This window comes from Malania oleifera, chromosome 7 (assembly GCF_029873635.1).
Source record: "Malania oleifera isolate guangnan ecotype guangnan chromosome 7, ASM2987363v1, whole genome shotgun sequence".
NCBI lineage: Eukaryota > Viridiplantae > Streptophyta > Magnoliopsida > Santalales > Ximeniaceae > Malania > Malania oleifera.
This window is the reverse complement of record NC_080423.1, coordinates 38,598,704-38,613,074: the sequence shown is the minus strand read 5'-3', so window position 1 is coordinate 38,613,074 and position 14,371 is coordinate 38,598,704. Positions and strand designations below refer to the sequence as shown.

At 34.4% G+C, this 14,371-nt stretch overlaps 1 protein-coding gene across 4 annotated transcripts in view; it reads left to right on the top strand.

Annotated features, from left to right (window-relative positions):
• The window catches only part of LOC131159364 (methionine aminopeptidase 2B), a 63,803-nt gene that overhangs the window by 12,759 nt on the left and 36,673 nt on the right, over positions 1 to 14,371 (top strand). For all 4 annotated transcript variants that reach the window (XM_058114230.1, XM_058114226.1, XM_058114227.1 and 1 more), the window contains exons 5-8: positions 9,405 to 9,504; positions 9,641 to 9,786; positions 10,695 to 10,786; positions 10,929 to 11,023. In XM_058114230.1, the coding sequence (XP_057970213.1) occupies positions 9,405 to 9,504; positions 9,641 to 9,786; positions 10,695 to 10,786; positions 10,929 to 11,023 (433 nt within the window). The remainder of the gene's footprint in view (positions 1 to 9,404; positions 9,505 to 9,640; positions 9,787 to 10,694; positions 10,787 to 10,928; positions 11,024 to 14,371) is intronic.

The following is a 14,371-nucleotide window of genomic DNA, read 5'->3' as shown; positions in this document are numbered from 1 at the left end:
TGTGGATAAAATCTCAAATTTTTAGCCTTTTCATTTTTTAATTTTAAGTTAAGCCTTTCACTTGGGTGTTTTCTTCTTTAATGAAAGCACTATCATCATCATTTTTTATACATTTGATATTTGTGCAAGTCTTTGCTTTTTCCTCCCATTGGTTTGTGGAATCAAGAGGTGGAATGGAATCGAGAGATTTTGATCCTGATTCCCATTCCTATGTTCCATTTGAATAAATGAGGGTGGTATCTCATTCCTGGAGCAATGATGATTCTCCCATTCAATGGGATGGTGATTCTTCCTTTTATAAGTAGGAATTGGGATTCCATTCTTGTCCCTTTTTTTGGTAGACAATTATGATCCTTATTAAATTATAAATTCTAAAAATTACAAGTTGACCGTCTTTTAACCATGTCACCGTGGATGACAATAGAAGGGGAGCTTATGCGCAACGGTAAGGTTGTCGCTGTGTAACCTGGAGGTCACGGGTTCGAGACGTGAAAACAACCTCTTGCAAAAATGTAAGGTAAGGTTGTGTATTATAGACCCATTGTGATTCGCCCCTTCCCCAAACCCTGTATAAATGGGAGCTTTGTGCACCAGGCTGCCCTTTACCTTGGATGACAATAATAAAAGAAATTAATAGTATTATTATAAGAATAATACTTACTATTAAAAAGTTAAAATAATGACAAATAAAAATAATAATTATTAAAATAATAAGTATTATTGTCAAAAAATAGCAATAAAATTCTAATTAAATGTGAATTATTTTTATTTGTTATTATAAAAAATAAAAGTAATAGCAAAAATAGTGGTAAGAATAATAGTAATAATTACAATTATAGTATTTATTATTATATAAACAATAGAAAATAGCAACAACAACAACAACAAAAATAATATAAAACAATGACAAATAATTATAAATTTTATTACTATAAGGATAATAATTATTTTAGAAATAATTAAAAAATAATACTAAAAAAATAATTACACTAAAGAAAAAATAAAAAATAGCAAAAAAATAGTAATAATAAAATAACAGCGACAATAACAATAACAAAAGTTATAATAGTTTGTTATTGTTATTGTTATTATTGTTTGTTACAACAACAATAAGTATAAGCCTTAAGTGCCACTACGTGTGGTCGGCTACATGAATCCTTTTTTGCCAATTCTCACGACCAAGGGCATTTTCCCTAGCTAGTTTAATAGCTATTAAATCTTTCCTCGCTATCTTATTCTATGTTAGTTTTGGTCTACGCTTGTCCCCTTATACTACCAGTAACAATAATGAGCTCACTCCTTACTAATGCACTACTTGGCTTGTGCTTCAAATGCCCAAACCATTTAAGCTGCCCCTCCCTTATCTTCTACCAGTGCTATGCCTAACGAATTGCAAATGTGTTCGTTCCTTAATTTATACTTTAAGGCTTTAACGTTATGCCATTCATCCTCCTTAGCATTCGCATTTCGACAACTTATACTTTTTGGATATGTTTTTTTTTTCTTAATCCAAACATTTTGATCCATAGAGCATTGCTTGTCTTATAGCTGCCCTATAAAAGTTTTCTTTTAATTTTAAGGGTATTCTACGTTTACACAGCATGCTTGAAACACTCCATTTTATCCAACCTTATTTAACTCTTTGTATTACTTCCTCTTTAGTTTTTTCTTCCACTTGCATAATAGATCCAAGGTTATGAAATGTACTAGTGCTATTAATTTCTTAATTATTCAATTTAGCCTTATCTTCAATATTCTTTTTTACATGGTTGAAATTACATTTCATATTTTCTGTCTTATTTCTACTTATTTTAAAACCTCTAGACTTTGAAGTTGTTCTCCTAAGTTTTAACTTAGATTCGACTCCACTCCTACTTTCATCAATCAAAACAACATCATTTGCTAACAACATGCCCCATGGGATCTCGTTTTGGATATTCCTAGTGAGTTCATCAATTACTAAAGTGAAAAGATAAGGGTTCAAAGTAGAACCTTGATGTACACCTATTATGATTGAGAATGCTCTAGACTCTCATCATGCAATCTTAATGCTAGTCATTACTCTATCATACATATCCTTAATGATCTCAGTGATTTACTGCATATTCCCTTCTTATTGTTGTTTTTTACTTTTGAAAAATAACAAGAATAGCCAAATGAGAATAATTATTGTTTTTATTTTAAAAAATAAAAAAATTATTATATTCTTAAAAATGCAAAAATTTCAATAAAAAATAATGTTGGATTGAAATCTTATTTTAAAAATCACAAAAATAAATAATTTTTTACTAGGGTTATTTTTTGAAAAATGACATTTTTTGTTTCATTATTGTCATCAAAGAATACAAAATGTTGGAAAGAGATTGAAATTACAATTCCTACAATCATTTTGTGTTACCAACCAAACATAGTAATTGCATTCCAAAAATGATTCTATTCCTGCATTGTTTCCATTCCTTCCTTGAGTCGTTTCTTGCTTCAATTCCATTCCACAAACCAAGTGGGGGGTTTCTTTATTTAGCCTTAGCAAGTTTAAATATGTCTTTCTCCCTTCTTTTTATCTAGTTTATTATATAAATGGTTATATTGTCTATGTTAATCTTCATTAACTGCCTCTTTCACATATTTTCTTATCTCTTTATGCTTTTTGAATTTTTTTCATGTTTCTATAATTTTGTCATGTCTTAAACAACATTCTTTTTGTCTTCACTGTCTCGTGGACGTCTTGATCCCACCACCATCTTTTCTAGTTGAGAATCTTCCTCTAGATACACTGGAAACCTTTTTTGTTATTTTCTAATAAGACTAGCTGATATACTCAAATGAATGTTTGTCTGTGCTATCTCCTATTGTCCAATCATCATCTTTAATCATTTTATCTTTAAATTATTATATTTTCTCTCTTTAGGTTCCACAACATATTTCTCTTACATTGATTTATTTTATTATTTCTCTTCCAGTTTTCTATGCGTATTTTTTTTAAGGAAGAATTAATAGCCATTTATTAATAAGCAGGAGAGAGGTTAACTAGTCAATACAACAATCCATCAAAACATTACCGTAAACTGTAAAACCAGCATAGAAAAACTGATTTATGTCAGATTTAAAATACTTCTGGAACTATTGGAAAAAAATTTACTTATTCAGTTCAATCTGTTGGTGAAGACTCAATACCCTTGAGGCTTGAGCACTGTATTTTGACTTCTTGAATAATTCTCATACTAATGCATTGTGGCTGAGAAATTTTTTCAAACAGTGCATTATTGGCTTTCCATGTATGATAAAGAGTAGCTGCCCAAACCAGTTTACAGGTTGTGTCTGTACTGGAATTCCCTTTTCTTGATAACCAAGAAAGATTAACATCCCAATCCATTGGAGGGCAGGCCTTGGATCAATGGTAAGGTTGCTCCTTTGTGACTGGTTAGTCACAGGTTCGAGCCTAAGGAAACAACCTCTCTGCATAAAAAGCAGGGGTAAGGCTGTGTGTGATGACCCTCCCCCTACCCTCGCAAAGTGGGGAGCCTTGTGGCCTGGTGACACCCTATTTTTAGTTTAACTTCTTTGTATATTTGCTTTGTTATTTGGCAACCAAAAAATAGATGATCCCGTGTTTCTATCTCATCGTTACAAATTTTGCCAATAAGATTCAGCATATTCCCCCATGAAATCAGTCTATCCGTTGTGGGCAGTCTATTCAATATTGTTAGCCAAGCAAAATAAATGAGTATTTGGGTATATGATATTTATCCCAAATCACATTATCCAAGAGAACAGGGATCCATATTATTTGATCTTCACAATCCGGATTTGGAGTACAATCAGTATTTTGTTTTACTTATACACACACACACACACATATACATATATATATATATATATATATATATTCATTCTTTTATTCATACATCTAACACTAGTACTCTTTGTTGTGTAGTTAAACTTTCGGGATAACTTTGCAATTCTTGTATGATAAATGATCTACCTTCCTGGTTAAGAAAAAAATTTATTTGACTTTTGTTTTGTCCACCCCCAAAGGTTATTTTCTTCTCTCCTTTTAAAACATGTATTCATTGTTATAAGATCATTTGACTTTGGGAAGTTTAAAATCATATGCTGGACTCATTTTTATCTCCATATTCATTTCATCTCTGTATCCTCTGATTACCTTTACCGTCCTTTCCAATGTGACTATTAAATCCGCTCTTCTAAATTTTTTTTTGAGTACCTAGTATACCTTGTGTGATATTACTTTTATCTAACCAAAATTGTATTTTAAGGATTTTTGCCAAGCCTATTTGAGGAGCACAAGCCCTCATGAAATTATTATCTCTTGTCCCAAAATAAGTGTTTATTATCATGTTTATAAAGTGCTTTTTGTATAAAGTAAAGAAATTTCTTATTTTAAGTGGGTTTATGAGCAATCAACCATGACTTATGACACTTCTTAATGTTATTGTTACTATAGGGTGGTAAACTCATAATTTTGACAAAAAATGTTTAATTTTGAAAAACTCGTAATTAATAATAAATTATTGTTAACAGATTTTATTAATTTATGCATTATATTTTGATAATTATATAAGTAAATTTAGAGAAAATATATTTATTAAATCGCAAGAATTATAAATTACATTAATAAATTTTAATATAATTCTTATACTTTATAATTTATTTAAATCATATTTTATTAAAATGTATAAAAAGTGAGGATGATATTGTCTTGGTTAAGGATGAAGACATTAAAGAAAGATGGCGAAGTTACTTTAGTAAGTTGTTTATGAAAACCAAATAGAAGGCTTAAACTTAGAATTGTCAAATGAGGAAAAGACTAAAAATATGAGATTTATTTGCAAAATTAGAGTTAATGAAGTTAAGTTTGCACTAAAAAAATGAAAAATGGGAAAAGTATAGGACTAGATAACATCCCAATTGAAGTTTGGAAATGCTTAGGTGGTAACGGAATTATATGGTTAACTAATTTATTTAATACAATTGTAAAAACTAAGAAAATGCCAAATGAATGGAGGAAAAACACTTTAATACCTATATACAAAAATAAAGGAGATATTCAAAATTGTAATAACTATCGTGGAATTAAATTTATGAGTCATTAGATGAAATTATGGGAAAGGGTAGTTGAACAAAGATTAAGGTTAGAAACGAAGGTTTCAGAAAATCAATTTGGTTATACTGGGAGATATACCACGAAAGCTATTTATCTTTTAAGAAGATTAATGGAAAAGTTTAGGGAAAAGAAGAGGCTTGCATATGATATTTATTGACCTTGGAAAGCATATGATAGGATACCTAGGGAAGTTCTATAGTAGGTTCTAGAAAAAAATGGTGTATGTAGTAGGTATACCGATGTCATTAGGGATATGTACGATGGAGCAATGACTAGTGTAAGGACTATAGATGGAGAAACTAGAGATTTTCCAATTACCATAGGTGTACATCAAAAGGATCTGCTTTGAGTCCTTATCTTTTTGCTTTAGTGATGGACCAACCAATTGACCAAGAGTATTCAAAAAGAGGTTCCATGGTGTATGTTGTTTGCAAATATTGTATTAATTGACGAAGTTAGGGACGGAGTAGAGGTTGAGTTAGAATTATGGAGAGAAGCTTTGGAATCTAGCGGCTTTAGGATAAGTAAAAATGAGACAAAATATATGAAATGTAATTTTAGTAATGATAGGAGAAATATTAGAGATAAAGTTAAACTTGATGATGAAGAAATAAATAACACTTGTAGATTTTGATGCCTTGGATCTATTATGCACGCTGAAGGAGAAATTGAAGAAGATGTAATGCATAGAATTAAAGCAGGTTGGGTAAAATGGAGAAGTGTTTAAAGTGTGCTGTGTGATTGTAGAATACCCTGAAAATTGAAAGGGAAGTTTTTTAGGACAACTATAAGACTAGCTATGTTATATGGATCGGAATGTTGGGTGACGAAGAAACATCATATCCAAAAAGTAAAAGTGGCTAAGATGAGAATGCTTAGATGGATGAGTGGTATAACATTGAAAGATAAATTAAGGAATGAACATATTCGTGGTAAGTTAGGTGTAGTTCCTGTAAAAATAAGATAAAGGAGAGACAATTCAGATGGTATGGACACTTGCAACGTAGGTCACATAGTGCACCTGTGAGGAAGAGTGACTTAGTTGCTGTGGGGGGCAGTAGAAGGGGTAGGGGTATACCTTAAATAACTTGTGAGGAGATAGTGATTAAGGATTTAATATCCTTGAATCTATCAAAAGAAATGGTCCATAATCGCATCGGACAAGGATTCATATAGCCAACCTCATCTAGTGAGACTAAGACTTGGTCTTGTTGTTGTTGTTGTGTATATAAATTATTTTGCAAAAATGTTAATTTAATTAAAATTCAATATATCGAATTTATAATAGTGGGAGATCCTTAGACTCTTCTAGTATGTAGGAGTTTCATGACTTCATGAATGTTTTTGCCCTCATTGACCTCCCCCTCATCGGAGGCTCTTTCATGTGGTCAAACTCAAAAGAGCCCCCTTCTTAGTAAAGGATTGACATATTCCTTATCTCCTCTTATTGGTAGGAACACTTTCCGAAAGCAACACAATTCTTACTTGGCCTGTTTGGATCTCTCTTCCATCTTACTTGACACGGGAGGAATTAGGTGGGTGCCAACCCCCGTCTGTTTTGCGAAAATGTGGCTTAACCATGAAGGTTTTGGTGATTTGGTTGAGATTTGGTGGCTTAACATGCGGATTGAAGGGAATGGTAGCTATATGGTTGTCTCAAATTTTAAATTGCTAAAAGAGAAGCTGAAGTGGTGGAACAAAAGTATCTTTGGCAATATCATTGAGGAAAAATGAGATCCTGATTGACATAAAGGAGCTCGACAACCAGGAACTTAGAGGGAGGATGAATGCTGAAGATAGAACCATAAGAGTTGCTCTCAAAGAAGTCCTTGCCAAGATCATTAACTTAGAGGTGATAGCCTGGAGAAAAAAGTTTACGTCCCTTTGGTTGAAGGCAGGAGACAGGAACACCAGTTTTTTCCACCACGTGGCTATTGCACATTGATGATATAACTTTTTGACAAATGTTGAAGTGGAATTTGCGCTCCTTGTAGAGGAAGGAAACATTACAAGGGGATATTGCAATTTCTACAGAAATCTGTTTGGTGAGAAGGAATCATGGAGACCAATTGCTAACGGTATCTCTTTCAATAAACTGAACTTCTCCATGGCTCGGTCGCTTGAGAGATCCTTTGAGGAAGAGGGAATTGTTTTAGCTCTTAGGAGCTGCAATAGAGACAAGGCCCCAGGACATGACAGTTTAATATAATTTTCTTTCAAAGGAACTGGAACCTCAAGCAAGAAATTATTGGAGTCTTCAAAGACTCCACAGCTCAGGCAGATTTGTGACTAGTATCAGTTCAACCTTTTTCCTGCTGATCTCTTCAAGAGTGGGGCTCTAAGCATCAAAGAATCTCGTACCATCAGCCTGGTTGGTAAATTGAACTCCTCTCCAAAGTTCTAGCAGCCAGGCTCATATTGGCAATAACAGAAGTGTTTGGGAAGCACCCTTGTGCCTTTTAGTTCATCTTTTGTTACCTCTTGTGTTCACAAGCTGTTTGGTCCCCTTGGCATGTTTAATGATACAAAAAAATTTCATATCTTGAGATAGATGGTTAAGGTTGGGATTGCCATCTTTCGAGTGGGAATGGGTGAATATTGCAGTCATCTTGGACATATGTAGCGAAATAGGAATTGTGAAGCCATAAAGAAAGTGTGAGGATGTTGAGTTTTGATGTTCAGATTTGACTTATTTTTGTGAAAATTCTTTATCAAACTGGCAAAGGAATCAGTAGTTTTCTATGCTTACATCGATTTTTGTTGGAAACATTTGATTTTGTTGTGTGAAAATTCTATAACAAACTCTCAAAGGAATCAGCAGTCTATATGTTTGCTCCAATTTTTGTTGGTCACTGATATCATTTTATCTTATTTTATTTATTTTTTTTGTAATGCACACATTACATGTTCCTTTTTTATTTATTTTGGGAAGGAGAGTTGCTCATTTTGTTATATTTGCTTGCTTTGTTTTAATGGAGAATGGGGCCTTTTCATTTGGCTTTTCCTTGTTTTAGTAGGAAAAACTTAGGGTTTGTTTAATCATTGAAAACAATTTTCATTTTCCAGATAATTACAGAAGCGCCTCCTTGCTTTCTAGTTTTCCAACATTTGTATGGTAAAGGTGGAAAGCAATAAAAAGATGTTCTCCAAATTTTCTATATAAATGTTGGAAAATTGGAAAACAAGCAGTTTTTTTGTAATTCTTGGGAAAACTGGAAATGGAAAGTGATAATATATTCCACAACTAAACACGCCCCTATTTTTTGTCATAATCCTTCTAAGCAAATGATTATCTGGTTGGGAACACGTGGAGGCTAATTTTTAATGCTAAATTGCTTTGTTATTTTAAAATGTGCAGAGTGAGCGTCTCTACCAAATATTTATGAGCATGCATTTATGCCCTTGGAGCAAGCATTCATTCTTCTGTTTGTTATGGATTTTTCATTAAGCGCCTCTACTATTAGAGACCTGTGCATTGCAAGCGATATTCGACTATCTAATTTTTTAAATATTGTACAGTAAAATAATTTTTAAAAATAATTAAATTGTAAATGGAATATATTTTTTGCTTTCTTATTCTGTCTCATAGTAAATTGCTTAATTCAGTTTGACTAATTAATCTCTAAATAGATCATCAAAAATATATTATCATAATGTCAACTAATAGCATGTACCTTAAGATGCGTGGGATGGCAAATGAAGAATAAAGAAATTAAATAGTGACTTGCAGGTATTTCTTAAACTTAAATTGACCAATTTATGATAGTTCTTTTTAAAAAATATGCAGATAATATGTGTCAACCCATGCATTTAATGAATATGTTTCTTTTTTTTAATAGAATCCATTTGCCAAGAAAATAGAAATTTTCCGGCTCCATAACTAGGTGGTGAAGCAGAGCAAAGGCCCCAAATACATAACTGAAATTGTATAGGTCATTATAGTAAATATATTATTCATTTATTAATTTAATTTTATGACAAGAGTTTTGATTGATTTATATAATCTTGTTTTATTTTTAATTCACAATTACCAGAAAAATAGCGATGGGGCTTTGGAGGCCAAAGTGAGCCTTTTACTTTGTTTATATATATACATATATATGCAATTGGTGAATATGAATTAATTGCAATTTTTTGACTTCCTTATGCTTCTTTTTCGACTATTTTCACACAAGGTTACGCAAAATACTAGATTTGTGCTTGTCTGTGCATTCAATTCCTCTCTGTTTGTATTCTTCAAAACATCTGGAGCTTGATATATGGTTGATAAATGTGTCAGTAATCTGTGGAGGACTACATCCGAAGAAAAGAGGGAGCTGGAGCGCCTTGAGAAACCAATGTATAATGCCGTGCGTCAAGCAGCAGAAGTTCATCGTCAGGTTGCCAATTTACTCAACACGTATGCATGTTGTGCTTCAAATGAAAAAAATAAATGTCTAATTGTGTTTGTTGGTGGTTGAGGTTTTTTCCTCTAGCTTTAGACATTTAATTTAGGTTTTTCTAATCACTGGTCAGGTTCGGAAATACATGAAAGGTATTTTGAAGCCTGGAATGTTAATGACTGATCTGTGTGAGACCTTGGAGAATACAGTCCGTAAGCTAATATCAGAGAATGGTCTGCAGGCAGGCATTGCATTTCCGACGGGATGCTCCTTAAACGGGTAAAATCTTGCCAACCTTGGCATTTGTGGATATGGATTCGTTTTGATTAGTTTTAAAAGGCACAGCAGGCTCACCTCAAGACCTATGATGCCTTGAGGCATGGTCTAGAATGCCAAACTCCTAAAAGGAAGATGCATAATAGAGCAAGGTTTATGCATTTGCACAAAGGGTGCTCCTGTTCTGTATGTGTAGTTGAGGCTTATGCACTTCGGATGTGTGAATTTTTAGTCATATTTGGTCAGTAAAACTGAGGGCTGGCCTTGAATAAATGGTAAGGTTACTCCTTTGTGACCGGTTGGTCACGGGTTTGAGTCCAAGTAAACAGCCTCTCTGCATAAAAGCAGAGGTAAGGCTGCTTACACTGTGATGTCCCTCCCCCTCCCCTCGTAAAGCGGGGAGCCTTGTGGCCTGGGGGTGCCCTTTTTTTATTTGGTTACTAAAACTACAGTCAGCACAATTTTAATTAGATCTTTTCTTTTGAAGGCTTAAAGAATGTTCTGATGCTGAACTTGAACCTATAACTTTTCAAAACAATTGAGAGTTGTATCTTGGATCAGGAATGCCATTTGAATTTTTTAATGTTTTGATTATCTGTTAGCATGTTAAGTTGAATGAACTTATATTTTGTATACTTGGAATGAAGAACAAGTAATTAAAAAATCATATTTGAATTTTTTAAAAATTGCATGGAGCTTTTCTAAATTTTCCTGCATTTTCAATATGTATGCAATTTGTTTATATGTTTTAATATAAAAAATAAATCCTCAAAAGGCATATGCCTTAATGCCTTGAGTCTTATGTGATGCGTTATTAAGGTTAAAACACCTTGCCGTATGCCTTTCAAAACAGTGATTTTGCTTATCTGTATTTAATTCACTCTCTCTCTCACTTTTTTTTTTTTTTCAAGGGTGGCGGCACATTGGACCCCAAATTCAGGAGATAAAACTGTGCTTCAATATGACGATGTAATGAAGTTGGATTTTGGAACTCATGTTGATGGTAATGACATTGAAACTCTGTTGGTATTTTTAATCTTGTTTGGCTGTTTTGTGTACTATGTTGTCAATTGAATTGCACATCCCATTGCATTTTTATCCCTTTTGTTGTCTTTTTACTGGCTTCTGTTTTGTTGTTTTTGCAGGGCATATAATTGATTGTGCATTTACAGTGGCATTCAATCCTATGTTTGATCCACTACTAGAAGCTGCACGTGAAGCAACCAATATGGGTATCAAGGTATTATCTATGACCTGTATGACAATATGTGATCTGACCTAGTCATAAATGTTTTCTGGGCTTGTTTTGGATTACTCCAATCATGGTTGCATCCTGGTGATGATGGCTCCTTCCTGAGATAATTTGCCTTGTATTTTTTTGTTTGGCTTTTGATGCATCTTGAAAATTGGTGAGGGGTTTTAGATTTTTGAAGCTAATGCTATTTCAGAATGAATAAGAAACCCCAGAATGTCATTTTGTGCACTGTTTTTCCCAAGATATTTGATTTTATGGTTATTTCGTAATGCATGGATATACTTCTTAAGATGGAGTATGTGGTCTGATTGAGCCATTTTTACTAATAGCTGCTCTCAACCATGAACATTGATCCTTAATGTTCTTTTTTTGAGGCACTGATTTTTTGATGCATTATGACATAGTGCGGAAGGTGGACGCCTTCTTAAAATTAATCTTATCTTCCATCCGTCAATAAACAATTTATAGCAAGTTTGATGCAGAGCTGATCTGATTATGGGAATCTTTGATTTAATGTCTTTTGAGTCTGCTTTATAATATTCTGGCTTTATTTTTCTCTTTCTAATTGTTATTTTATTTGACAAATTTTAAGTTATTTTTAAGTGGTATTTTGGTTAGTGAGTATTATAAGCATGGCATGTTAAACATGTTGGAGGAGTACCATAGATCAGGAAAATTAGTCAGTTTCTTCAGTACCACCTTTGTCACCCTTGTTCCGAAGAAAGCTGGGGCTCTTAACATCAAGAATTTCCACTCTATTAGCTTGGTGGAAAGCATTTATTAGATCATTGCCGAAGTCCTACCTGAGAGGTTCAAGAAAGCTATACAAGAAGTCATTGGTCAGTATCAGCATGCTTTTGTGGTTGGAAGACAGATTATTGATGCTGCAGTTATTGCTTATGAGGTGGTGGATGCCTATCTAAAGGAGGAAAAAAGGGGAATAGTGTGCAAATTGGATATGGATAAAGCATTTGATCATGTCAACTGGAATTTCCTTCTTTATCTCCTTAGGAGGGATTTGGGGAGCTTTGGTGTAGTTGGATTGCTCAATGCATCAAAACCCCAAGCTTCTCACTGCTTATAATTTATAAATGGCTGCTCTTTTGATTTCTTTTGCTCCTCGAGAGGCTTGATACAAGGAGTTCTGTGTCCCCTTTTCTGTTTATTTTGGTTATGGAGGTGCTTTGTTTTATGCTGATGAAAACTACTAAAGGAGGGATCTTAAGAGGTCTGAAGGTGGGCAGAAATGCAAGGCTTACAGAAGTTTCTCATTTCCTTTTCACAGATGATACTATCATATTTTGCGAAGATGATCCCCTTTAGATACTCAATTTCCAATGCATTTCGTTAGGGTTTGTGGCTTTCTCAAGCTTGAAAGTGAACCTTAGTAAAAGTGTGCTCATTACAATTGGAAAGAACACACCTCCGGGGGGAGGGGGGGGGGGAGGCTTACTTGCTGGTTTTTTTGGTTGCAAGATTAGGATCCTTTTCCCATTAATTACCTTGGTCTCCCTTTGGAGGCCAAATTCAAAGACAAAGGAGTCTGAGACCCTATTTTTGAAAATTTTGAAAGGAGGTTGGCAAGATGGAAAAGAAATTTCTTATCAAAAAGAAAGAGGCAGACTCACCCGCATCAAGAGCACTTTGACGAATTTTCCAGTTTATTTAATGTCGCTCCTTCCCTTATCAGCCTCAGTCACTAGGAGATTGGAGGGAATTTAGGCAAGATTTCTTTGGGGAAGCTTAGGGGAGCAGTTTAAATATCGCCTGGTTAGATGGGGACTGCTCAAACAACCCATTTGTCTGGGAGGTTTGGGGTTGAAATCCTTCCAATGGGAAGTGGTTATGGAGGTTCATGAAGGAGAAAGACCACTTTTGGTGGGATATTATTGTTTCTAAGTGTATGGGCTTGAGCATAATGATTGAAAAACACACAATAGAAGGGAACCTATGGAGTGGGGGTTTGGAAATTCATCAGGAAAGGATGGGATGATTTTTTTTTCCAATTTGTGACATTTCAGGTGGGAACTGGGGCCAATGTTTACTTTTGGCATGATGTGTGGCGTGAGGACAGTAACCTTAGAGCTGTTTTCCCTTCCATCTACATCTTGGCTCGTGACAAAAATGCCCTCATCAGTCATTATCTCCAAATCCCTGATCAGGGAATTTTCTGGAGTATCACTTTTACTTGGAATGTGGTAGATTGGGAACTTCATGCACTGTCTGACTTTTATATAATTCTCTATAAATTTTGGTTCCAAAACATACCCATCGGGCAAAATGGGCTTTGAACAGTAATGGTGTTTTCTCTGCTAGATCTTTCTACAAGAAACTCTCATCTGTGGGAACAAATTGCAACAGCTCCCCTTGGATTCACATTTGGAGGACAGCAGCCCTTTTAAAAGAAGTCTTTTTTGTCTTGGGTGTCCGCTCATGGAAATATTTTAACCCTTGACAATCTGCAGAAAAGAGGGCTTATAGTCATCAATAGGTGTTTTCTTTGTATGGCTGATGCAGAATCGGTCAACCACATTCTTCTCCACTGACCCTGGACAAGGAACTTGTGGAATTTGGTTTTATCCTTGACTGGACAGCAGTGTGTCATGGCAGAATCACTTGAAGGAGAGATTTGGGCTTGGAAAGGCATCGAGCCACCAAGGGGAAGCGAAAGGCTTTGAACCTCATCCCTCTTGCCATCTTTTGGTGTGCTTGGAAAGAAAGAAATAAGAGAGCCTTCAAAGATACAACTCCTCTGATTCAGACTTGCAAAGACTAGTGGATTGCTGCCGTCTCCAGCTGGCTTAGTGGGCAAATTGTTCATGATCACAATGTAATCCTTGGTGTTTGCAACACTCTGAAGAGTGGTTGATGTTTTGTACCACGTGTTAGCATCCCCTTGATGCCTTGCTAATTTAATTTTCTCTTTGCTGCTAAAAAAAAGAAAATTTTATTATCTGCTGGGAAGTTGTATAGCTCTTAGAGTAGTTCTGAATGAAGCGCTAAGATTTTTTCTTTGCTGGAGATCTAGATACATGTGAGAGGGCTGTTCCAAGTTGTATCCAGAAATTTCTTTTCATTTATATTTTTTAATGATCTATCATTATTTTACAGCCCGCCTACAGCAGCTTCTTTCTCACTTTATGTGGGTTTTCTACTTTTCAATCTGTTCTTCACATTCTTTTGCTTCTCTTTGATGTTGTCCTTGATTTGCTTCTGTGGGTATCAGTGCAAATTCTGACCTTGCCGATTTAAGCGGGAATTTAGCTATTTGTCTCTTAGGGTATACTGGTTTAGAAGATGCTCCCAAAGAGAAAGAATTCACCTCGCAGACTA